The 25,780-nt window shown below is 42.9% G+C and overlaps 1 protein-coding gene across 4 annotated transcripts; it reads right to left on the bottom strand.

Annotated features, from left to right (window-relative positions):
- Positions 1–9,372: 9,372 nt before the first annotated feature.
- LOC135455203 (myosin heavy chain, skeletal muscle, adult-like) lies at positions 9,373–25,191 on the bottom strand. 4 transcript variants are annotated; one of them, XM_064728199.1, is made up of 39 exons: positions 24,988–25,191; positions 24,759–24,902; positions 24,511–24,667; positions 24,175–24,202; positions 23,962–24,076; positions 23,776–23,868; positions 22,951–23,014; positions 22,705–22,803; positions 22,500–22,603; positions 22,286–22,424; positions 21,517–21,635; positions 21,268–21,417; positions 20,384–20,554; positions 19,381–19,690; positions 19,322–19,335; positions 19,198–19,251; positions 18,521–18,608; positions 18,310–18,427; positions 17,976–18,099; positions 17,756–17,892; positions 17,399–17,654; positions 16,202–16,444; positions 15,837–16,013; positions 15,606–15,751; positions 15,428–15,518; positions 14,950–15,339; positions 14,588–14,714; positions 14,370–14,488; positions 13,903–14,099; positions 13,355–13,538; positions 13,103–13,268; positions 12,805–12,929; positions 12,340–12,648; positions 11,417–11,620; positions 10,926–11,051; positions 10,661–10,831; positions 10,465–10,569; positions 10,228–10,323; positions 9,373–9,629 (listed from the first exon to the last, which is right to left on the bottom strand). In XM_064728199.1, exons 1-39 carry the CDS (start codon positions 25,189–25,191, stop codon positions 9,474–9,476), a joined length of 5,820 nt encoding a protein of 1,939 aa, XP_064584269.1. In that variant the 3' UTR covers positions 9,373–9,473. The 4 variants fall into 4 exon arrangements, with proteins under 4 accessions (XP_064584269.1, XP_064584268.1, XP_064584267.1 ...); XM_064728198.1 differs by lacking the exon at positions 19,322–19,335 and having other exon boundaries at positions 19,198–19,280; positions 19,396–19,690; XM_064728197.1 differs by lacking the exon at positions 19,322–19,335 and having other exon boundaries at positions 19,198–19,278; positions 19,385–19,690.
- Between the last annotated feature and the right edge of the window lie 589 nt (positions 25,192–25,780).

Consider the following 25,780-nt stretch of genomic DNA (forward strand, 5'->3'; position numbering starts at 1 on the left):
ATTTCCTGGCTTTACAAAGTGGCTTTGTCTTCAAGCACAGCCACTTATGAAAACTTGCTAGCTGTGAGCAGCCTGCCCAGCCATCAGCATGCTTTATTAGCTATAGCAGAGCACTGAACACAAACACATACAGCAATTGCCTATATTTTACAGGGATTTGTCGCCAAAAATTTTCTACAGAAATTTTCCATCTTTTTCTGTCCCTTAAATGCAAGCAAATGTGGCTCTTACCTCTTATGCTATGAGAAGATGCCTTGCAGGCTGGGAGGTGATCAGTGCTGTAAAGCAGAACCATGAGATCGCTCATTATTGCTGCACACAATTCCACAGACAGATCACAAAGTGAAAATGCCAACATGCTTTATGATACAAATATCAAATCCTTGCAAGTACATGTACAGACATCAGGACAGCAGGGCTGGAGAGGGACTGCAGGGACAGTGTCCCTTTCTGCCCACCACAGACGGGCACTTACCATGAATTTCCTCTGCAGACAGAGCAGCCCAGATCCAAGGACTCTTTTATAAGGTCTGGTCAGCGCATGCTGCAGATGCATCCTCTGTCTTTGGGCAAAGCATTTCTGGCAAACCTTTTTTTTGGCAAAGCATTGTCTGGCAAACTGAATGTACTGAAAACTGGAAAGTGATGTTACTAGATATAATTAGAAAATTTTGGTGTCTTCCTAGCTATGTGAATAAATCGCCTATAAATAATACGAGAAGATTCCCAAGGGGGAAAATACAGCTAATGATGACTAGAGGAATGAAGGTAACCACTAATAACTATAAGGCCATGGATGCTCCATGAATCTGAGCTAAGGGAGCAAGGCAAAACCATTCCCTGGGCGAGCATAGTGACATTTGGATGCATACTTCAGCTTATTCTGAGGACATCGTATGTCTGATGACAGTTGTCCTTTCACAGAGCTCTCTACTTACAGATCTTGGATATGATACGTGGATTTCACTGTTGTCTGCATTGCTTACCTTAGTCAGATTATTACATATTACTCTTTATTCATATTACTCTGTATACACATATCTCTGCAGGGCTGGATTCTATCGGTGCCGGAAGCAAAACACAGCCCAGCTGAACAAGACAGGGCAGAATGAAGGATGTCTATGGGAACAGTCTGTTCTGCCCAAAATGCAGCTTGGGCAAAGCACTGCAGTGCTGATATTCTCCATTGAGGAAATGGAATTCAGGCATCCTGAAGACAGGCTCTTGATGAGAAGAAGATCACAGAATGACAGAACCTGATCCAACTCCTCTTGGACAGGAGAGTTTCTTCAATAAATGAGAATATCTGTGTCCAGATGTTCGCAGCTCCTTCCTCAGACCCTTGCCAAGAGAGGGTTCCCAGTTAGAATATGTAAATGTAACATGCATGTAGTGATCTTGCTGAGAATGCTTCCACAGCCTCTCTGATGTGTTGCTTAGAGATTTGTCTGAGTCAGTGAAAATGTCTTGTTGTATTTTACGTCTAAACCTAATTTTTATACTATGAATTTGTCCATTACCTGGCATCAAGTAGTTGTACACTAGAGGGACACGCACATCACTTTGGTGCAAAACCTAATGTATTCCATAGCAAGTTCCATTATTTATCCAAGTTTTAGGCCTACAGACATGTCTTAATAAATAAAAAAATATATAGAAAGAAAGAAAGAAAGAAAGAAAGAAAGAAAGAAAGAAAGAAAGAAAGAAAGAAAGAAAGAAAGAAAGAAAGAAAGAAAGACACATTGCTGTTGAAGACCTATAAGTGAGCTTCCTGATCTCAATGACAGAAAAATCCACAGAGAACAAGGTTGCAGATAAGATGAAAAATAGTTACAATTTTACTGCAAAAACTGAATGGAATTTGTCATAAATATAAACATTACAGATTCAGAGAATGCAGCACTGAGGTTGTATTTGCAAAAACAACTGGAACAAGTTAATGTCCAGAAATTTGGACTCCCAGGCAGTGGCACATTGCCTCCAGCTTGAAATGAGGACATGTAAAAACTGGATCGATTGGATGTAAATGTGGCTGCAAACTGAGTATGCATTTTTTAATATTTGCTAGGAAGTGGAATGTTAACAATCACCATGCCTGTAAAGTATGCTGGCACGAATAAGGCACAAATCACTTCCTAGAAGCAAAATTCTGGTTTTCCTGAAGAATGTGTGTACGGAAGGCTAAAATGAGAGCTGATAACTCATTGGGGTAAATATAAATTCTACATAAATTTATAATAGAAATTAAATAACATAAATGTTATATATTATATATTAAATAATACAAATTTATAATACATTTATATGCTATATAAATTCTGAGGTGGGATGAGAGCTTGTTAGAGAAATGGATGGGAGAGAATTCAGATCATCAGATACTGGTTTATCGAGGTCAGGAGTGAAGGCACTTGAGACAGTAGTTCATGTTGGGACTCAGGTGTTTATTATTTCTTATCAGTAAAACAGCCTGAAAACCATGAGTTCTGTGCCTTTTATTAGTAAGGCAAAAAATGGCCAACAATCTCTTCTTACAAGATCTTTTAAGACTAAACTATCCAATTAAGAAATGACACCCAGATTATTTTCTCTTTTAACCCAATAACTGATTGCAAAGAACCCACAATGCAGACTTTTCTGCCCAATTACAAAACATCACCTAAACCCATGAAGAAGAAGGTGAAGAAGGAGGAAGTAGGTAAAGAAGAACAACCTGCCTCCAGCCTAAAACCTCGATCTTCCTCCACATTTATTACTATGTTCTAAAATCCCAAACTCTGAGTTTTCCACCCTGTGATATTACACACTTCTACACAACTACACACCTACAATCCTAGTGCTATTAATCAATTTTGAAAGCCTTCTCCACAGCCTCAGGTCAATTGCAGTGTTTACTGTGGGTCTGTGCCTTTGAGCACAGAACGATTAAAAGTCTCAGCATCCAGGGTTCCAACAATCAGAGGAAGTCACAAGAGTGCTGTAAGACTTCATCAAGAGACAAGATAATGCTGAGTTCATGAGCTAACACAGTACTGGCATGGGGAAAGACCCGGAAGGTACAGAAATATCCTGCACAGTCTCAGCCAAGTCTACTGTAGGGGCAAGACATTCTTGAGCTTCAACTCACCCAATGCACCAAAGCTTTGCTCTCCTCCAGACCTGAGACAATCTGCTTCAGGGTCACCATGTCTGCCCAGCAGCCACACATTTCTGCCACCCTATTTGCTCCTTTTTCTCATACGGCACCTTGCTGGCCCCTCAAAAACCCCAAAGGCAGCTGGTGGTGTTTCAGGCCTGCCAGGAGGCCCAGTCATTCGGCTTCTTCTCTCTCCAAAATGTGCCAGGCCTCATGTTCTTCCTTCAGAACTCCTCCTCCCTCTGCCCCTGGCCAGCACCCAAGGGACACCAGTGAGCCACCCACCCACTTGCTTTGAGGTGGGACAGACCTGCCAGGACCTACAGGCCAGCCCTGGGCCCTGTCCTGGCAGTGGCTCAGCCATGATGCTGTCTGAGGCTGTGGGGCAGCAGTGTCTGCCCACACCTTCTCCTGCCTTGAACCAAATCCCCTCCCACCTCTCCTGCTACCTGCACTGCCACGTGAGGGAGAGCTCTGTGTGCAAACACATCTTCATTTCACTCAGGAAAGAGCACTTTTCTGTGGTTTGCCCTTTGACAGCCTGTTCCCTTCATTTGGACCTGGGAAATGTCCCAGATAAACAGATTTGGCTCCCCTGTGCCAAACATTTTACCAATATTTCTCTGAGGATATACTGAGCTGGACACTTTGATCCCAACACCACCATTCTGGTTGGTTACTCTCCCTTTTACTTTGATTTATTTTCTTTCCATCAAACTTCCTCTCTGTCATCACTGAGCAAGTAACACATGTGGCTAATACAGAAAAGAAATAGGGAGGTTGGTGCCTTCCTGCCAAGGCAACCAGAGGAACTTGCCAAATATGTTTGTCATTCACTCGTTGTCTCAGACACTGCCAGAATATTTTGAGCAGCAAAAGCCCCTGCAGCCCTGCTAGCTGAAGGGCACCAGCCGGCAGATTGGCTGTCTGGTGGGAAGTGCTCCTTTCCCAGTCTCCCAGTGCTCAGTGCCTGCCTGGTTTCCAGCTTTACAGCAGTTTTCCTGCTGGATTTTTTTCCAATTCCTGGCTGTTGTGATCAAGCTATATCAGGAATGCCACAGCTCCTTTGCCTGGACAGTCTCATCTGCTGAAGATGACAGGTTGATCTGTCTTGGCCTGCTTTTGACAAACTGCCTTTATCCACTCTTCCTTGTAGTGTGGACTCTGTTGCAGGTCTTGCAGAAGGTCACAGCCCTTTGGACAGTCATTCCTTCCCCAGACTTTGTCATTCCCAGTCCTCACTGTAGTCCATACATAGTGTGTGCATGGTGCATGAAGGCAGGCCTGGAAATCCCTCCTGAAGGGGAACTGAGCAGGTATGGTCCCAGTAGAAGAGAATTTCTCCCCAGCTTGTGACTTGATCCCACCAAATGTTGAACTATGGTCTGGTCTCTGAAATGGCCACATGAGAACGCCATGGCAGCCACTCCAGAATAAATTTTCAGTGGGCAGAACACTGGAATCTCATGATTCACAGAGGCATTAAGGGCTGGCATGACTTGTGGGAGAACCTTCCCCAGCCCCACTGAAAATTCCTCACCATTCTGGATCATTTAGTCAATCTGTTATAAATTTGATTCACAATAGCCTCCAGATTGAATAGGGGATATAGATGAACTTCAGCTTTTTGCTTACAGGCAGGCAGTGAAAAGGAACTGCCTTTGTTACCATGACACTTTACATATATTTTTGATAGAGGGCTTTCACTACATGTGCCTGAGTCTTGGACTACCTAAATATAATTCCCAGTCCCGAGGTAACCCCTCAAAGTAGAATGCGATTAATCTTGAACGTTTTGGGGATTGGTGAACAGTCATGTTCGGTTTTGATGGTGAGTAGATCTTTGTCTTGCCAGAGGACAACCATCCATGTGTAAGTGAGGGGATATGTGGTGGAAGGATTAAGGTCTTTAGTGTGGATGTGTCCTGAAGGAAGATGAAGAATGTTCCCCGCACCTTGCTCCCCACAGCCCCCACATTGTGAGAAGGACCTGCAGGAGCCTCATGGCCCTTGAGGGACTTCTTTCCCAGAAATTCACCGACTTCTCCATTTTTTTTTTCCTGAGCTTTCTAAAAACCTCACAGGTAACACAGACAAACCTACCGCTATTTCCATTTCAGCTTTATACTCCTTCAAATTATCTGATCAACTAGATATTCTATTCAAAACCTTCCCCATGGGATCTGCAGCTTGCCAGTGCTGTAGTCAGCCACGCTGTCATATGAACAGGGCATGCTGGAGGCATCAGTGCACCCTGTGGACCCTGATTAACTGTCTGGCAGGGAATATTCACACTGCTGCAGCAGCATTTCTGCTGCCTCTGGGTAAAACGAGAGCTCCCAGGAGCATTAGCACATGCTGAAAACAAATACTGATGCTCTGATCTGCTGGAGCAAAACTTCTCATCCCTACTCTTCTACTAAGACCTAGCTGAGCACTGGACCATTGCAATGGTAAGGACATACTTTGTATATAAAAACCAGTAAGAATCAGATCAGACTAAAGTAAAGTGTATTTCTTTCAGGCTGTTTGTGTGTCATACTGTGGCTGGTGCGATGAGCTGCCCAGCAAAGAAACATGATTTGGAGATCTATTAGGCATCCCTAATCCATACTGGTGCAGGGAATGAAAAAAAATAAAATAGTAAGAAACATGAACTGACCTTGAAGAAAGTTGTCAATTTTCATAAGTAATGACAGACTTAAACGCATCCTTTGGGACGAAAAGAAGTTCAGGATGTTCACTGTATAGGCTTTGAGAGATGAGAGCTAAAATCCAGGGTAGTAGAGCACAAAGCCCTTGGTAATGCTGCTGGTGGAATTTGGGGGCAGGGGCAGCTGTTTAGGTGGGGATTTTTTAGAGGGGGGAGAGGGGATTGAGGCTGGTTTTTTCTGTTTGTTAATTTGTATGAGTTGGTGTCTTTTCTCTCTTCAAGTTCTTTTCCTCTAGTCTTACTGGTTGCTATGCTTGTGATCTTGCACATGGAAATCAAAGTGTTACTTTTCCTGGTATGGACTGCTGAGATTTACTTGTTTGTAAAGGTGATGGCATCGTTTTTCAGTGGGGACTCCAAGTGGCTTCCTGAAAAACTGCAGTGGCAGATTATCTGCTGTTAAGAGGAAGGTGTCATTTCACTGAGCAGAGGAAGGTAAAAGCTGTGACCTGGAATGTCAGGATAAACAGTTCTTGAAATTGCATCACAGTTAGCTAATCATTCTCCTTCTACCAGCAAACATGAGAAGATGACATCTGAGCAGTGCTCTAAATAATATCAGAGTGATGTAGGGGATACTTTTTTCCCCACACACTGGAGCTTCAGTTACAGAGAAGATCAGCAGGGTGGAAGGACTGATAAGCCAATGGGAGGAAGATTAGTGCCTGGAAATGTCAGAGATGTTGGAAAGTGAAGCAGAAATGACAGAAATCAGTGTTCAAAGTTCAGTATTAGAAAGAAAAAAAAGGCCAGCTTGTGCTGAGAAAGGAAAAGGAAAGGATGATGAGGCATAACTCACATATAATGTCTTAGTGCCTCCTAAAGTGCTGATGCTTTGGTGCCCAGGAGACACAGTTGTCCATGCCCAAGCTGTTGAAGGTCAGAGAACTCCATAGTCCCCATGGGGCAGCAGCTCTGGTGGAGCTCATCAGTTGCATCTATTTTAAAACTCCTCTGAGACTTGTTTCGTTAGGCCACTTATGGGCCCATGTTTCTTCAGGCCACTTATGGGCCCATGTTTCTTCCTAGATCAGTTACCTGTGCACCAGCACATTTTCTATCACACGCAGCCTGACTCCAGAAATAGTGTGTTGATGCAAAATGACTCCTTGTCCTCCAGCCAAGGCAGCAAATCAAAACTGAAGAGAAATTGGTTTGCCTTTCTCATCCCTTTAATATTCCACTCTGATTCCAGCAAGACTCCAGCCCTGCTTTCCAGGCTGGCTGGTGGCAAGGCCAGCTCAGCACAGGGCAATGTGTGTGATTTCTCTCCCTCTCCCACCTGTGCAGTTGGAATTCTGGTGCCAGGTGTTGTCTCTTAAGGAACCTGCAATGTTACCTTTCATCAGCTGAGCATTAGTAACAAATCCTCAGGCCAGAATTTCTTACAGGTGAGAGAGAGAAGAGCCCGAAGTGTCTGAGGTGCTTCAAATGCATCCTGATTCTTCCACAGTCAGAGCAGCTTGTTCATTTTGGAGGATGCTTGTAATATTGTCCAAAGGGAACAGGGATTTGGGGCATTGAAATACCTCCCCAAAGTTGTGGTATTTACTGCTCTGTCAGCAGCTCTAAAGAGGTACAGATTGAGCTGGAAATACTTGTCCATGTTTTCACTGAGCCACAGTTGTAACACACTGATTTTTGAATTAAGTTTTTGGGGTTTGTTTGTTTGTTTGTTTGTTTGTTTAAAGAAAGATGTTCTTTAGAACAAGGAAATTCTACTGCTTTCTTTCAAGGTGTGGCAGGTAAGGATTTGTCTGGAAAAAAGATACCACCTAAGTCTTAGGAGCATATTGTTTGAAGGGAAAAGGAGAGGAGTCATTTCCCTTCTTTGTTGCCCAGATATCACTGGCACTGGAGAAGTTTTCACAGCTTCACACATAGAGATGATGTCTCTGAAGTGCATCATTTACAGTGACACAAGAGTCAACACAGAGTGTCATCTTTTCCTTAAATATTTTTAACTGCTGCCTAGAAGGCTACTTCCACATTTAGTTATAAAATGGGAGGATTCTATGGGTGTAAATCTCAGTGTATTTGGGAGGAGGAGGTCCTCCCTGTCCAGAACACTGACTGCTGTGGTGCAGTGCAAAAGGCTTCAATACTGCTCTTTTCTCATCATCTCCTTTCCAACATCTTCAGCTCCTCTCCCTAACAGTTTCACAGCTCCTTGAAACACTCTCCATAAATAAAGAGGTGTACAGCTAGCTAGGAACCTTGAGGGACCCACAAATGCTCTTGTAGTGTGATGGAACCAAGTCTCCTTTACAATGGTAAATGGAGAATGGTATCTGCATGTGGAATCTGCCCTTGGCAGCTGTGCAGTGTGCCTGGGTCCAGTAGTGCTACAAGGTGGGGTTTTTTCTATTTTTTTCTATTTTAAATATTGCCTCTTGCCTTGCAGGAAACAGCCCATCATTTAAGACTTCCGACCAGTATACCTTATGTAGATGTTTTGTTTCTTTTCTGTTCAGCTGAAATACAGTTGGTATCAACATTCCACTCCAGTGCTGCAAGTCAGACAGGTAGGACACAGTTTTTCATCATCTATGAATTTTTGTCTCTGTAAAGTGTTAGACTTTATGATTCCTTTCAAGTTGTAATGCTCTCAGTATTATTTTCACTTGAAGACTTACAGTGCATGATGAAAAACAGCTCTTTTATCTTTTTGTATTTGTACATTACTCTTAATTATTCCTTAGCACAAAAACTCATACATTTTAGTACTGGAAATACTATACAGTAGTGCAGCTGTTCCCACTTCTTCTGGTGGCTCTACATGTTACACTGCTTGGGGTTTGTCTTCTTATTCACACTTCTACCAAGCTGTTCATTAAGTTCAATTTAATTTACAACTGGAACATATTAGTATTGGCTATTCTGCCTCACAGAGGAAGTAAGGCACTGCAATATCCTCTAATCCAAACAATACATTATTTGTTTTTCTTTGAAATTTATTGTTAACACCATATTTGTGAAGTTATTAATAAGGCTGTATGATCTTTAAATTTCTTCAATAACAACCACTCTCTAGAGTTACTGGCCTTCACTTGCCTTCTTCTAAGGCACACATCAGTCTTTGCCTAAGTTCCTCCATAAGGACTTGGAGACATACAGATGCTTTTGGGACTACAAATGTTTTCCCTTGGGGAAACTTCCCTCTCAATACCATTTGCCCAAGTGATAATGGGACCATCAATGAGAACCTCTGACTACTGTACCCATACAGAAACAAAATGCAAAAAGGAAAAACAATTTTTTCTATGCTAGGACAGAAAAGGTGCTTGTCCTGCCTTTGTCCTGATCCTCTCCCAGAATGGAAATTAAATTAGTCTTATTCCCATCTTGGTAATGCGAGTAAGACAGAGTGGAGGAATACTGGAGATGGGATAAGTAAAGCTGTACTGTTATGCAAGGCTTAAAGTGAAATAAATATTTCATTTGAAAATGCCCCAAAGTTGTGTAACTGCAGAACTGAATTGACCAAAATCACGGATACCGTTGTGTATGCGACTACATCTACATTCTTTATTCTCTACATATAGACATGGTTATGAACACTTGAAGAAGGACAGAGGGCTCACATTTTGTGCAGCCCTCAGGTCACTTTGCGGCCTCCTGCAATTTTCACTCTTCCTCTCCTATTTTCTTGCCATGAATCTCACGGCTCTTGGCTCGGAGCTTGTTGACCTGTGACTCTGCAATGTCAGCCCGCTCCTCGGCCTCCTCCAGCTCGTGCTGGATCTTGCGGAACTTGGACAGGTTCACATTGGACAGCTCCTCCTGTGAGAGCAGAGCGAATCAGGGCTCAGGAGCACAGAGCAGGGGTTTCACTCCTGCTGCAAGTCAGCCTTGTGGGGCTGCAAATCTCCATTCCCCTCCCACTTATGCTCACACATCAACCTCACACAGAGCTCCTCATCCTCCCCTTCTCAGGACCCTACTGGGACAAGCTTCACCAGGACTGTGTCACACGTGAGAATAAATTTGACCCCTTTGATTTATCATTTCTGTACTTATTCTCACACTACTTCCTGCCCAATTGTCAGCGCAACCTACTGGGCTGGGAAGACCAGGAAGCCTTCTGCTGCTGCTTAGTAGCAGAGATTCAGGAACTTGTCAGTCACTGGGTGTGGCCCCTGGTTTGTTTACTCTGGCCTCCTGTGTGAAACAGGCTGCAGATCTCCCCTTAATGAATGTCCCTGACTACAGGGTGCCCAGAGCTCACCAAGGCCTCCTGACAGGATAGCAAAGCAGCATGGCCAAAACAGTTGTGTCTTGGGACTTTCTTTAATACCCTTCCTCCTGGTATTCAGCTTCATTCAATGTGTGTCCTGCCCTAATGGAATTATTCCCATTCCACTCTCCAAGCAATACTTACAGCCTCCTCAGCTTGTCTCTTGTAAGATTTCACTTTCATTTGCAGCTTGTCCACCAGATCCTGCAGCCTCAGAATATTCTTCCTGTCTTCCTCAGACTAAAATGTTTGGCGAATGAAAAGGAGAGTAAATTCTTGGTTCTGCAACTCGTGAGTTTAACCATTCCCCTTGGGATGGTGTATGCAAAATGTGACTCACTGTGAGAAAGCCCAGTGAGAGCAGGAGAGCTCCTGCCTTACCTGGTAGGTGAGTTCCTTCACCCTGCGCTCGTACTTGCGCACGCCCTTCACGGCTTCAGCGCTGCGCTTCTGCTCAGCATCAACCTCCCCTTCCAGCTCCCGCACCTGCAAGGACAAGCCCAGCCCTGCAGCTGCCCTGCCAATGTCTCTCCAAGGAGGGACACACTCACTCAGGCACAGCCCCAGCCCTACACACCCTGGCCTCCAGCTTCTGGATCTGCTTCTTCCCTCCCTTCAGTGCCAGCTGCTCGGCCTCATCCAGACGAAGCTGCAGGTCCTTCACTGTCTGGTCCAGGTTCTTCTTCATCCTCTCCAGGTGGGCACTGGTGTCCTGCTCCTTCTTCAGCTCTTCTGCCATCATGGCCGCCTGATCAGAGCAAAAGGTCAAAGCCATTTTGGGACGGGAGATATTTTTGGGAGAGTGCATTCACCATCAGCAATGCCAGGAGCGCCCAACTCACATCTGTGATGGCCTTCTTGGCCTTCTCCTCAGCATTGCGGGCTTCCTGGATGGTATCCTCCATTTCACTCTGGATCTGGGCAATGTCTGTTTCCAGCTTCTTCTTGGTGTTGATCAGGCTTGTGTTCTGTTGAACAATAAAATTATGTGCAGTTATTTTCAAAAGACAACAATTACTTAACAAATTTACTGTTTCAATGTAAAGTTATCCTCTAAATATCTGACATTAGATGTATATCTGATAAATATCTGATATCTTCCTTATGTATCTTGTCAGGTCATACACAGCTAGATAGCAGAGGATTATTGATATTTGAAGCAACTCTTCTGACTGCACATTCACTCCTACTCATTTTGCCATACTCCATTTCTTTGTACGAGTGTAATAATTCTAGTTCAGATAAAGTACTTTTTTACAGGAGTTGATTTAGGAATTTACACAGAAGAAAAACTATAAAGGAAGAAAATTGCCCATGAGATTTTGAATCTAACCTGGGTGTGGAGGAGCTGAACTCTCTCACTTGCATCCAGAAGCTCCTGCTCAGCCACTTTTCTCGACCGCTCCGTCTGCTCCAGGGCTGCCCGGAGCTCCTCAATTTCAGCCTGCAGCAGGTTTGCTCTGCGCTCCACCATGGCCACCTGCTCCTTCAGGTCATCCTGTGTCCTGATAGCATCATCCAAGTGTATCTGGGTGTCCTGTTGAGAATAAAGAGAAATTATAAGTCAAAGAATCAAGAGAAATTATAAGATGATGCAGCATTGTTGCACAATGGCATTTGCCACCAGTCCCATAATGATTATGGTAGTATAATATATATAACTATAGGGATATATTTATATGTGGACTTATTGTCCATCTCTGCACAGTATCTTAGATAAGTCAGTTGGAGGTTGATTCATGAGAATCTGGGACAGCTGAAGAGCAAAGTTAAGTCCCTGAATTTTATGAGAGTGGAGTTGAGTTTCTCAAGGAATTCCTGGATGGTAAACCCTGGAGAAAGTCCTCTCAAGAATAAAGAAGAAAAACTTAGTTAAGAATGCTTTTCCTGGCGTGCAGGAGCTCTCAATTCACATGTGTAAGCAATTAGGAAAGAGAGGGAGATCAGCATGGCTGAGCAAGGACCTTCAGGTCAAACTGAAGTGTAAAAAGGAAACGCATTGATGGTAGAACAAGCAGCAACTGCCTTTGGAAGAATATAAGGATGCTACCAGGATGTGTGAGGATAGTATTATGAAAGCCAAGGCAGAGCTGGAGCTCAGTTCCTGTTTTGTATGGCCTCACATTGAGTACTGCATCCAGTTCTGGGCTCTTCAGTTAAGGAGAGTCATTAAGGAACTAGAATGTATCTAGAGGACTGCAGCAGCCAGTATTGAACAAAGTAAAACCCAAAGTGCACATTCTTAGTGCAACATACCTTGAGCACAGCCTGGGTGTTTCTCAGATTCTTCTGTGCCTCTGCAGCCACACGATTGGCATGGCTCAGCTGGATCTCCATTTCATTCAGGTCTCCCTCCATCTTCTTCTTCAGCCTCAGGGCTTCATTCCTGCTCCTGATCTCAGCATCCAGAGTGCTTTGCATGGACTCCACAATTCGCAGGTGGTTTCTCTTCATTTGATCAATCTCCTCATCTTTCTCTGCTATCTTCCTGTCAATCTCAGCCTTCACCTGGTTGAGCTCAAGCTGCAGGCGCAGGATCTTCCCCTCCTCATGTTCCAGGGAGGCCTGAACAAGTGGACACAAACATTGATAATATCAAAAATATTTTCAGAAATCTCAGCTGCACTCCTCAGCCAGAACAGAGGGTAACTATGTTCCAGGCCTTTTAAGGCCTATTTCCTGATTTATTTACTACAGATGCCAGTGGTTGTTTTCATGTACCTCAGCTTCCTCCAGAGCAGCCTGGATTTCAGATTTCTCCTGCTCAATCTGCTTCTTCACTTTCTCCAGCTCATGAATGGCCTTTCCTCCCTCCGCAATCTGCTCAGTGAGGTCGGAAATCTCCTCTGCAAGTAAAGGAGAAAAGTGCCATGGTCAGGCACAGAGCTGAATGGAGAAAGGCTCTGGCCTACCAAGGTGCCAGGCAAGATCTTATCCCTGCAGGCCCAGGGCTGTTAAGTGTGGCAGATAGACAAGCTTGTGAGAAAGGCCAGGGAGGAGCAGAGGGCCAGGGACTTACGCTGCAGGTTCTTGTTCTCCCGCTTCATTGTTTCCAGGTGGTCCAAGGACTCCTCATAGGCATTCTTCATCTTGAACAGCTCCGTGCTCAGAGAGCGCGACTCCTTCTGCGAGGCCTCCAGCTCAGCCTGCGTTTCCTCATACTTCTGCTTCCATTCTGCCAGGATCTGAAGAGAAACGGGGCGTGAGTAGGGCTGTGGCCATCACGGGGCCCTGCTCTTGCCAGGAGTGCTGGTGCTGGAGGCCAAAAGACCTTGTCAAAGTTCTTCTGCTTCTTATCCAGAGCAGCACAGGCAGCATTGGATCTCTCCACATCAATCATCAGGTCCTCCACTTCATTCTGCAGCCTCTGCTTTGTCTTTTCCAGGGAGGCACATTTGGCATTGACAGCCTCAACATGCTCCTCTGCATCCTGCAGGCGCTGGGCCAGCTTCTTCCTGGGAGGCGACAAGCACAGTTGCACATCAGAGCTTGGAAAGACATCAGTTCTATACTTGTCATGAGAGGTCAGCTGGTCACGTTAAGGGTTTTGAACTGCGCACTTTTCACAGATATGGTAAGGATCCATACTTTGCTGTGTCCTATCACCTATTAGGCCTGTCTTAGCACTTCTAGTCCTAAAGCCTGTATTTTCCCTTCCTATCTCCACTTTTTCTCTGCCTTCCTCTCTCTCCTTTTTTTTTACAAATCTATATTATTGCCTTCATCCCATTCTTGACTTAGCCCACTCTCAGAGATTCCAATTTCCCATGACCAGTTTCAGTCTTCTCTCGTTATTTCCCATTCTGCTTCCCCACGTACTTGGCCTCCTCGAGCTCCTCCGTGCGCTGAATCGCGTCCGTCTCATATTTGGTTCTCCACTGGGCCACTTCACTGTTGGCCTTGGACAGGGCTCGCTGCAGCTCCCCCTTGGCCTCCTGCTCCTCCTCATATTGTTCCCGGAGCAAGTCACAGTCATGGCGAGCAGACTGCAGGGCATGGGCCAGGGCATTCTTGGCCTAGATGGAGAGTTGGGTTGCATCAAGGAGTGGTAATACCTCGTGAAATCTCTTCCAATGAATTAACTTCACACTACAAGCATGACTGCTGGAGGAATGTTTGCAATGAAGAACAGATGTAAGACTGGTGACAAAAATCTATTAATCAAACTTATTGCACAAAGAAAAACCATCCCCCAGGATGGCTTACGCTAAGCAGATCCTGTCCCCAATAGGCTATGTAAAGCTACAGGCATAGTCAATGGCCAGTGCTAAGAAATCAGGAATAACCTTAATTTCTTCCTCTAGATGCCTCTTCAGTTCCTCAATCTGTTGGGTGAAAGCCTGTTTGCCTCTTGACAGCTGAGAAATCAGAGCATCTTTCTCATCTACCTGGCGTGAAAATTCACCTGGGGAAGCAAACATATAAGAAAATATTCTAATTGTAATTTATGACCCAAAGAAGCTGGTTTAGGAGTCATGCAAAAACATAATGGAGTCTCTCTAACCTGCTTCTGTCTGCAGACGAGCTCTTTGAGCATTGAGGTCATTGATCATGCGCTGATGCTCCTCTTCCTTGGTCTTAATCTCACTCAGCTGATCTTCCAGAGTGCGGCACATCTTCTCCAGGTTGGCCTGTGGAGACCACAGAGAATGAAAGAAGATTAGTATCTAGATGCCTTCTTATGAACAGCAGGATTCTAACCAGAAAAAAGTGAAACAACTTGCAAGTTATAGACTTTTTCTTGGAGTTAGAAGGTTAGAAACAAGTTCCATACACAGACATGAGTTAGTTGGTAATCTGTCCATAATTTTAAAGGATATACTTCAACATTATTTATATTCATGTTTTTTTTATATTTTTCCCTACCTTGGCTTTGGAGACAGACTCCATGTTGCTGGCCAAGTCATCAATCTCCATCTTCATCTCACTCTTCTCCTTTTCTAGCTTCTGCTTCACGCGTTGCAGGTTGTCGATCTGCTCACCCAGCTCAGCTGTGCTGTCCGCGTGCTTCTTGCGCAGGGCGGCAGCCGTGGCTTCGTGCTGCAGCGTGGCCTCTTCCAGGTCACGGCGCATCTTCTGGAACTCTGCCTCACGCTTCTTGTTCATCTCAATCTGAGCTGATGTGGCCCCTCCTGCTTCTTCCAGGCGCTCACTGATCTCCTCCAGCTCCCTGGACAGGTCAGCGCGATGCTTCTCCGCTTTAGCGCGAGAGGTTCGCTCTGCCTCAATCTCCTCCTCCAGCTCCTCAATGCGGGCCTGCAGAACAGCAGGGACCCTTCACAGCCATGCCCTCCTCCTGCCTGAGCTGAGCCTGAGCAAGGCAGGGCAAGGCACAGAGACTTGCCTGCAGCTCCTTGATCTTCTTCTGAAGTTGCATGCCCAGGGCCTGTTCATCCTCGATCTTGCCCTGGATCTGGCTGATTTCAAAGTCTTTCCTTTGGGACAAGTGAACCGTGTTAGAGCACAAAGAAACAAGACAAGTGCTGCAGCCCAGCACTCACGGGCCCCAGAGCCACACTTACTTCTTCAGTTTCTCATCCAGCTGCTGCTTGTCATTCTCCAAATCCATGATGCTGTCCTGGGCCAGCTTCAGGTCTCCTTCCAGTTTCCTCTTCGCTCTCTCCAGGTCCATGCGCAGTTTCTTCTCTTGCTCCAGGGACCCTTCCAGCTAAACACAACAAGACCATCAGGGCTCTGCCAGACAGCTTGGACTCCATACCTGCCCTCTTCCTGCTCTATATCTGTGTGCTTACATCATCCACTTGCTGTTCCAGCTTGGTCTTGGCTTTGGTCAGAGTATTGACTTTGTCTTCCTCTGCCTGCAGGTCATCCAGGGTCTGCTGATGCGCCTCTTGGAGGGCTTTCTTCTCCTTTGTCAGCTTGGCAATTGTCTCGTCCAGAGCTGCCATCTCCTCAGTCAGGTTTTTCACCTACAAATATATGCATGTTTTAAAATTTGGAAGTAAACATGTTCACTGGTTTTATGTTTGATTTACATTTTGGATGCTCAGAGGCGCACAGCTGAAGATTTTCAAAAGTCAACATGTCTTTTGGTAAGTTGCCTTTTACTCCGAGTCTGTAATTTCATGACCCTTTATGTGACTGCCAATGTGAGTACCTTGTTTTCAGTGGCATGTTTTTCCTTCTCCACCTTGGCCAGTGTTAGCTCAAGGTCATCAATATCTTTCTTCAACTCTGAACATTCATCCTCCAGCTTCCTCTTCTTGGCTGTCAACTCAGCATTGATTTCCTCTTCATCCTCTGCCCTTTCAGTCACCTCCTTGACTTTGGCTTCCAGCTGGATTTTGGTTTTGATGAGCTGGTCACACCTTTCCTCAGCATCAGCCAAAGCATCAGCTTCCTGGTGGGAAAATCCAGAAAATACTATTTAGTACTGAAGGAAGCTATGGGAATTGCCAAGACTTTCAAATTACTTTCAGGGAAAAACACACTGTGCAATTACCTTGGAAACTACAAATCTAGAAATGGTTTTAGTTAGTTTTTTTGTTGGACCTTTTGCATCTTTAGTACAGCTCTGTTTAGCTACATTTCATTTCAACCTATTTATTTTGGGTATATAAGAAAGTCACTTAGATTTAACTGATGTTTTCATTTTCTCCTTTAGAAAGTGGTTGTGTCTTATTATACAATACTCAGATTTATGTGGAAGTGTTGAGAAATGTAAGTACCTCTGCCTCCAACGAAATATTTGAAACTCCATTTAGTAGCTTTGTACTCAGCCATTGGTGTCAGTGGACAATAGAATGAGATTCATCATTCCCTGAAACAGACATTTCAGCTCCAGGGTATTGCCAAAATATTTTTTATGGTTGTGGGAGGCCAAAAGACATTGGAGACAGACATATAGTGATGATGCTTGTATTGTAAGTTGTTATGGATATCTCTGTTTTCTGGAAGTAGTAGCTGCAGGAGTTGAGATGACATCTGCTATAAGAAATTGTAAACAGCTCTTCGTTTTGATGAAAGTTAAGGCAGAGTAGTAGATCAGTCAAGCTACTGTCTCTGCTCCACTAGATAAACTACAGTGACCACAATAAGGCTTTATGTCTCACATAATGTCTCTCATATAGCTTTATGAACTCACACAGACACATGTAGTTATGAAGACTAAAAGCTCATACTTTTAAAATTACAGCTCGCAACAGTAAGATTGCGTGAAGAAAGAATGTGGTCTTTAGTTACATGGTATTAGGCTTAAAGTATTTTAGAAGGCTTTATATATAATTTGAGAGTGTATTAAGAAAGGAGTGTTAGATCATATTTACTTATAAAAGTATAGAAATATGTTACTCACAGCCTGCACTTGGAGCTGTAGGTCATTCTTCTCCTTCATCAGTGAGGCCATTTTCTCCTCCATCTCCTTCCGCTTTGCCTCAGACTTTGCAAGTTCTTCCTTGGTTTTCTCAAATTCTTCCTTCATGTTGGCCATCTCCTTCTCAGACTCTGCACTCTTCAGCAAGGGCTTGATCTTGAAGAACAGCTTCATCCATGGCCAGTGTTTGACATTCATGAATGCACGAATGTTGTACTGGATGCAGAAGATGGATTCCCTGAGACATAATTAAAATGTACAATTAATATTCTCAGTCTGACAAGTGTCAACACTTTTCCATGAGCAAAATGACTTTAACTGAAGAAGAGGAAGGTGTACCTGCGCTCCACCATCCTCTGGTACTCCACCCTCGCCAGGAAGCCCCTGCATCTGGCCTGGGTGCGGGTGATGAGCTGTGCCAGCTTCTCATCCCTCATCTCCTCCAGGACCCCTATCAGCCCAGCTTTGAAGAACACCTTGAGAGAGGGAATATTGCAGCACATCACTGTCAGATGGAGAGAGCAAAGCCCAGGCAGGCAGTGAATGGGGGTGTTTGTACCTTGGTGTGTCCAAATTTGTACTGGGTGTGATCCACATCGATTGAACTAAGAAGCTTCTCAGAAGCCTTCTTGCTATCGATGAACTGTCCCTCAGGGATGGCACTGGCATTAAGCACCTTGTATCTGTGAAATCGGAGGAAATAGGAGGAAGACAGTGTCCAGTCATAAGAACGTTCTCTTTACTGAAACAAAGAGCAGTGTTTGCAGCAGAACCAGGCTGAGGAAGTTGGAATTTCATCTCTCCATACTTAAAGACCCTGGTAAAGCTCGGTTGTGTGATGGAGAGCAGTTGGTAAGGACACCTGACTTATCTCTTCATTTCATAGCTCTCACCTCTGTTTGAAGTCAGCATAGAGGACTCTGCTGGGGAACCCTTTCCTGCAGATCCTGATCCCTTCCAGCACGCCGTTACAGCGCAGCTGGTGCAGCACCAGCTCGTGCTCCATGGCACCTGGCAATGCAGAGCACAAATGAGGGGCACAGATTGCATTGCAGAGGGGAATGGATGTATCAGAGCAAGGATCTTTCATCTTGGGCTTCTTACCAGGTGTTTTAGTCTCATTGGGGATGATGCAGCGCACAAAGTGGGGGTGAGTGCTCCGCAGATTGGTCATCAGCTTGTTCAGATTCTCCTGTGGGATCATGCATAGTAGTTTAGATGAAGGAAATTTACTTTTGCATACTTTGTACCTAGATGCCAAGAAACTAATATAATAAATATTAGAAGAAGCTTAAAATTTGACATCTAGATTTAATGAAACCTTCTATATACTTTTTGTTGAGAAGTATTCTCATTAAAAAAGTGTTTAAAATTCATCGCCTTTTTCTGGAAGAAGTAAAACACTACATTATAAATATATTAACACAAACCCTTTGGGGATAAATATTTATATTTATATTTATATTTATATTTATATTTATATTTATATTTATATTTATATTTATATTTATATTTATATTTATATTTATATTTATATTTATATTTCATGACAGATTCTGAAAAAAAAAAATTCCCAAAAAATGGGAGTGAACTTTTACAAGAAATTCAAAGAGCCAAATGAAGACTTATTCCTAAATTTGAACAAAATTCACTATGGAATGCACTTCAGACTTAGTATCGCTTCTCTATAAAACCAATGCCAGAACACAAATCTGAGTGCATTTCCCTCAGTTTGGACATTTTGTTCATGTTACTTTATAGAAAATGAATCCATACTTTACCCGGAAAAGAGCTGAGACAGTCTGGAAAGAAGAACCCTTCTTCTTGCCTCCCTTCTTGCCGCCACCACCACCACCACTAGCCTCTTAAAATGAAAAAAATAGTTTTTTAATATACCCATATAACCTTTTTTGCTATATCTTTACATATCCGAATTGTTGAAAAAGAAAATTTAGAAAAATAACCTGCTTCTCCTCCACCATAAGAAGCAAAGAGTAAAGCCAGCGTCTTCACAGATGATTTTTGGTACAGCCCAATGACAGTTTCATTCAGAGGGTCCTTGTTCTTCTCCAGCCACCCAGTGATGTTGTAATCCACTGTGCCAGCATAGTGCACCAGGGAGAAATGGGCCTCAGCCTTGCCTTTGGCAGGCTTGGGCTTCTGGAAGTTGCTGGACTTGCCCAGGTGCTGGTCATAGAGCTTGTTCTTGAAAGAGGTGTCAGTTGCCTTGGGGAACATGCACTCCTCTTCCAGGATGGAGAAGATGCCCATGGGCTGGAAGATAGTTCAATAAACAAGAGAGAATGCCAGTAGAATATATGATTATGGCTTGGTCTCATAGCGAATGTAGTAAAAGACAGGAAGCTGAAAAATAAACTTTGCCATGTAGAAAATTTATTTCTAAAAAAGAGTTTAAAAGATTCACCTGCTTGATTTGCACTTTGGCATCGTGATTCAGAATGTTTTCTATGCCAATGACGATGTTAAAGTTCATGAGGAGAAAGAATATTTTAAAGTTTTTTTCACAAATGTGTCCATGACATATTAACTTGTGTATTTGAATTTTCAATCAGCGCCTCAAATTATAAGGAACTACAAGAAATCTCTGTTTCTTCCTCTCAGAGGTCAGACACTGTACTTGCTTTGGTGTGAACCATACAGAACCATTACAGATAACTGTATTAATTTCCAGATAACTTTATATTAGAGCCCGAAGAAAATGTTTTCAATTTACTTTAGGAACTGCCCTGTGCTTTTGAAGATAATATCCTTTAGCCAAACAAATGAGATGCCTTCCATGCAGAGAATCTGTGAGAATTACTTCTATAGTTTTCAGTGGACTTTCTAATATCTATAATGCATAATTAGCAATAGTACAGGTCAAGATGTATTTCTGCACTTAAAACCAAATACAAGAATCCAACTACTGGAAATTTAAAGCAATGAGATCTTGAATTAAAAACATACCTTCTCAATGAGCTCAATGCAGGCAGCCAGGTCCATGCCAAAGTCAATGAACTCCCATTCAATGCCCTCCTTCTTGTACTCCTCCTGCTCCAGCACGAACATGTGGTGGTTGAAGAACTGTTGCAGTTTCTCATTGGTGAAGTTGATGCACAGCTGCTCCAGGCTGTTGAACTGCCCAGTGGAAAAAACCACAACAACAAACCCTCATCAGTATGCAAAATTCTTCATCATTCTCCTCCACCCTTTATAAATATCCCCAGTCAAAACACAACTGTATTACCAGGACGTCACCATAACAGAACTTATATGCAGCTCCAGAAAGAAATACCGGTATAATGAAAATCAGGGATTTTTTTCAGAGCAGATTTTTTTAGTGAATCTGATAAAATTAATAAAATACTTTGGCATTTTTTTATTCACCAAGCAAGATGAGTGCATGCTCTTGTCTCCAAATTGAAAACCCTTGATATCTCTGATTAAACAAATAACTATTCATTCCTTGGTTCTTTAAACATTTTGAACATCCTTAACTCATTATATATTTGAAAATGCATCTCCTAGCTCTGCTACAGAAGCTCTTTTATAAATTTATTGGAATTATTTTGGGTCATTTAATCCTTAACATTAAGCTCCAACAGTTGTAATATTACAACATATAAAATTCTATTTGCTGCTTCTGCACAAACAACATGACTCTGTGCTTGTACTGATAGAGCTTTTGAGGATTTTGTTTTCTCCTAGAGAAGAAAATGAGTTGGTTTTTTTCCTACGTAAAATCACAAATGACTAGCATGTTAAATATTCAGAGAAGTATTACTTACAAGTCCTCTGATATAACCATCCTTCCCTTCAAGAGCAGCCCTCAAACCTAAAATCTTACTTACATCAAAGATCTCAAAGCCAGCAATGTCCAGGACACCAATGAAGTACTGCCTGGGCTGCTTCGTGTCCAGCTGTTCGTTGATGCGAACAACCATCCACAGGAACATCTTCTCATAGACAGCCTTTGCCAGGGCACCCACTGAATTGTATACCTAAACCAAAGGAGAATGAAGTGGGAAAAATACAATTTACAGAGCAAATAGTAAGTGATTCAAGTCAGAGGTTCCCAGTCACCAAGTGGTTGTGGTTACCTGCTGCACAGTTTGGCCCTTGGTCACGTATTCATTCCCCACCTTGACTCGGGGGTAGCAGAGGGCCTTGAGCAGGTCTGCTGAGTTCAGACCCATCAGGTAGGCAGCCTTGTCAGCAACTAAGTACAAGAACAAGGAGATTTAAATAAAGGATAGCAAGACATGCAGCACTTTGAGTGATGAACCCTTCGCAAAACAGCTGCAATATTTAATGTTCTTGTGATCAAATTTTGCTTACTGGCTCTCAGAGGAACCATGACATAATTATTCAATTGAAATCATCTTTGCATTGAATGTTTTATATCTAAAGAGTATATGTGCCTTTCAAAATCTTCACAGAAACTTCTAGAAACAATGTATTTATGAAAAATTATTCCAGGAATTCATGAGTAATTTTGCCCTAAAAAGTGATTTAAGAAGTAGAAGTTCTATAATGAAATATAATACCTTTATTTTCTTTAAGTATCAAGCAGAAACAAGTTTTTTTCAAAAAAATCTTTTCTTTCTCAGTGGGTCTCAGCACATAAGCAAGTTATGCTGATTCAGAATGGTAGCTCAGGAGAGATTTTTGGACATATATGCAGTCGGTAGTGCAGATAATGATGAGTGGTAATTGAAGAAAGAGTGCATTTTGGATGACAGTTTCATACCTATGCACCATCTCACCTAAACACATTTCTACTCCATCTTCCAAATTTTATTATTTATTACACATATTTATTATTGCCACTTCTTTTTCTAACAGGTCAGTCAAAGATTTTGCTGATACCTTCTGTGCCATCAGGCTCTGCCTGCTCCTCTCGTTGCTTCTGCTTGAACTTCAGGTTCCCATAGTGCATGACAGCCCCTGTCAGCTTGTAGATGGCTGTTTTCTCATCAGCACTGAAGCCCAGGATGTCAATGGCACTCTGAAAAAGGAACAGTAAAGTAAAACATTTGTCTAGGAGATTCCAATTGTTGCAATACTCTGAATTGCTACTTACATCTGTAGCCATCAACTCCTCCTGGTCATTAATGCTGGCGACAGTGATCTCGCCTTGACTCACAAACTGGTAGTCATAGGGGTTGGTGGTGATGAGGAGCATGTCTGAAAATAAAAGGATGGGTCATGTAGGCTTAGTTTAGCCTACAAGTAACAGTGTGAGCAGAAACTCAGCAATCTTCCTTCAAGTTAGTAATTCTTCCTACCAATTAGCTCCGGCTTCTTGTTGGACATGATCTGATAAAAGATGTGGTAGCTCCTTTCTGCCTTGAGCTGGAAAGTGACTCTGGACTTCTCCAGCAGATCTGGAGGGAAAATTTGGTTAGAAACAAGAAGAAATAGCAAAAGAAAAAGAAAAGAGAGAAGATAGGAAGAAAACAGGGAAGGCAGTACAGATGATGTTGTATGGATGGGGGAATGGATGGATTGGGAACTGCTGTGAAGTGTCTTACATGTTTCGATATCTGCAGAAGCCAGTTTTCCTGTGGCACCAAAATGGATTCTGATGAATTTGCCCTTTAAAGGAATAAAAGTGTTTTAAGATGTACAACATAGAAACCATATCTGAAATAAAGAAGTTGGTACAAGTTTTCTACTTAGAGACATTTTCTTAAAATCTCTGTATTTGCACCATAACATAAAGGTATCTTTTTCATTTTTGACCATGAAAATAATCAGCAGTGGCAAAACTGTATTTTAAGTATGCTGAGTGTACAAATGAGAAGGAATGTGTGAAATTCATTCAACAAATTATTCTAACTATATCCCTGCATACAGAGAGGAGTTACCTTAATGATATGGAAATATCAATTTAAGTAGTTGAGCTGCTTATATCTGAATTGTGATCTAATAAACAACTTCATTTCTGATAATTAAATCTGAAATACAGCAAATATTCAATTAGAAAATCTCTCTCTTTCTTTCTTTCTTTCTCTCTCTCTCTTTCTTTCATCTCTCCTAGCCTCATTCCCTTTTCTCCTGCAATTTATCTGTCTCTTAGAAAATAAGTATAAAGTAAAAATAAACAGAGCTCTTTTTTAACATTACAGTATGTTCTAGGAGAAACACCACATAACATGGTATTATTTGCATTTTAATCTAAAACAGAATTAATTTTTTGTGTTGTGAAATCTGGAAAATGATCTTTAGTATAAGCGGCAAAGCTGTGGTAAGAAATTTCAGTTTTACTCTTGAAAACATGATGGCTGAACAGAAAACAATACTGACATAAACTCCTGTTTACTATGTTACAGGAATTATTTTGTTAATCAACTCACAAAGCGTGAGGAGTTGTCGTTCCTCACGGTCTTGGCATTTCCAAAGGCCTCCAGCAGTGGGTTGGCGCTGATGATTTGATCCTCAAGCGTTCCCTGCAGGGTGATAATCATTGCTAGTTATCCTTTTCAAAAATCATGTCAGGAAGAAAGGAAAGCATTGATCCCAACATGTATCTACTAAATTACCTGCATTTTGCCTGATGATTGTTCTTCCTTTTTCTTGTCTCCACTAGCTGCAATTGTTGCAAAGTACTGGATGACACGCTTGGTGTTCACAGTCTTCCCGGCCCCGGATTCTCCGCTGCCAAAGCCAAGAGAGAAGCAGAGGGTGCGTGGTCAGGCAGGAGGGGCCCTGGCACCGGGCAGCCCCGCAGGGACCCGCGCAGGGGGGGTACCTACGTGATCAGGATGGACTGGTTCTCACGATCTGTGAACAAGGCAGAAACACAGTACTTAAAACTCAGTGAACAACAGAGGAAGAATGAGACATAATCAGGTAAGTCTAATGTTTTGCCTGATGTCAGCTGCACTTAAACAAGTGAAGCACATCACTGAGTGCAGAGATATCTTTCATTTAAAAGAGTAGAAAGAACACTATGAAGATAGCAAACTCCAACAGATGCATATGTCAGATCCAAGAAAACTTTGAAAAAGTCTCTTCACTTTGCTGAGATAGGGTATCCCTTAAAAGAATATAATGGTCCAATGCCTCTGAGACTAGACAGAGCCACTCACCAGTCAGCATGAACTGATAGGCGTTGTCAGAGATGGAGAAGATGTGTGGAGGGGCCTCCTGGCGCTTCTTGCCTCGGTAGGCCAACACCACCTCGGGGTTGTACACCGGCAGCCACTTGTAGGGGTTGACAGTGACGCAGAAGAGACCCGAGTAGGTCTGCAAGGAAGGGACACAGCACGTTGCCTTGCCCTGAGCCTGGCCCAGCAGCTCCTGAGGCTGCCCAGAGGAAGCTGCTGCTGCCACTTACGTAGATCATCCAGGCTGCGTAACGCTCTTTGAGGTTGTACAGCACAGCGGGTTCGTGCAGGTGGGTCATCATGGCCATGTCCTCGATTTTGTCATACTTGGGAGGGTTCATGGAGAAGATTTGATCTTCTTTCACAGTCAGGGTCTGTCAGAGGAAGAAGGATACACATGTCAACTAAAAATCCAGAGTGGGGATCAAATGATTTCTTTGACTCTTATTTTTGACTCACCTCTCCCCCTTCAGTCTTGACAGTGACTTTGCCTGATTCCTTGCTCGTGATTGTCCCTTTCACAAAGGATTCCTTTGCATGTACCACAAAGACAGATGTCTTGGCATCAAAAGGTTTGTTCTGGGCTGCAATTCTCTCCTTCTCTGACTTTCGGAGGTAAGGAGCCGCCTCCCCAAAGATGGCCATCTCCGCGTCCGTAGACATGGCTGCGGTTTATGGAGGGGCTTGTCCGCAGAGAACACTGTGGAAGAGCAGATATGTTACTCAAATTTGCCAGAAAGTAAGCACTTGTTAGGAGAAGAAAAGAGAAGTTGTGGAGAAAAAGAAACTATATTAATACAGCTTGTGGCCTTTTGGAAGGAATTGCGAATTTTTGCATTGGTGCAATTCAATATTTTTGGAAACGGTCAAAATTATATTTAGGGAGATTATTTGGCCTTTACTGAAATCACATTTAAATAATTTATAGATACTTAGAATTCAACTATTTAGACACTGTACTATGGAATTAAGAACCTCAAAAATCTCTTCAACTGCTGAACCACACTTAAAATTAGTTTGGAAATATTATAATGCTCTTTTCTCACAATTGATAGTTTTTTACAAAGATCAGAATGCTCATACTCCACTGTCTGAACTGCACACTGAAAACTCTAGCTTCTTAATGACTCAGTTTCAGTATTTACAACCTTTTTATAATGGCATTAATAATAAAATTTTCTCTAATTTATTGACTGCTTGAATACAGGCATAAATTGCAACATGACTGTCTAAGATTAGTGCTGTTCAAACC

This window comes from Zonotrichia leucophrys, chromosome 18 (genome assembly GCF_028769735.1).
Source record: "Zonotrichia leucophrys gambelii isolate GWCS_2022_RI chromosome 18, RI_Zleu_2.0, whole genome shotgun sequence".
NCBI classification, from domain to species: Eukaryota; Metazoa; Chordata; class Aves; order Passeriformes; family Passerellidae; genus Zonotrichia; species Zonotrichia leucophrys.

Bases quoted from the DNA above. Each gene is read 5' to 3' on its own strand.
- LOC135455203 (XM_064728196.1), bottom strand. From the start codon at position 25,191: ATGTCTACGGACGCGGAGATGGCCATCTTTGGGGAGGCGGCTCCTTAC. The intron at 20,555-21,267 runs GTAAGTAAGATT...TCCACTGGGCAG, and splicing joins CTGGCTTTGAGATCTTTGAT to TTCAACAGCCTGGAGCAGCT. The intron at 13,269-13,354 runs GTCTTTTGGCCT...GTTTCTCTTCAG, and splicing joins AGCAGAAGAACTTTGACAAG to ATCCTGGCAGAATGGAAGCA.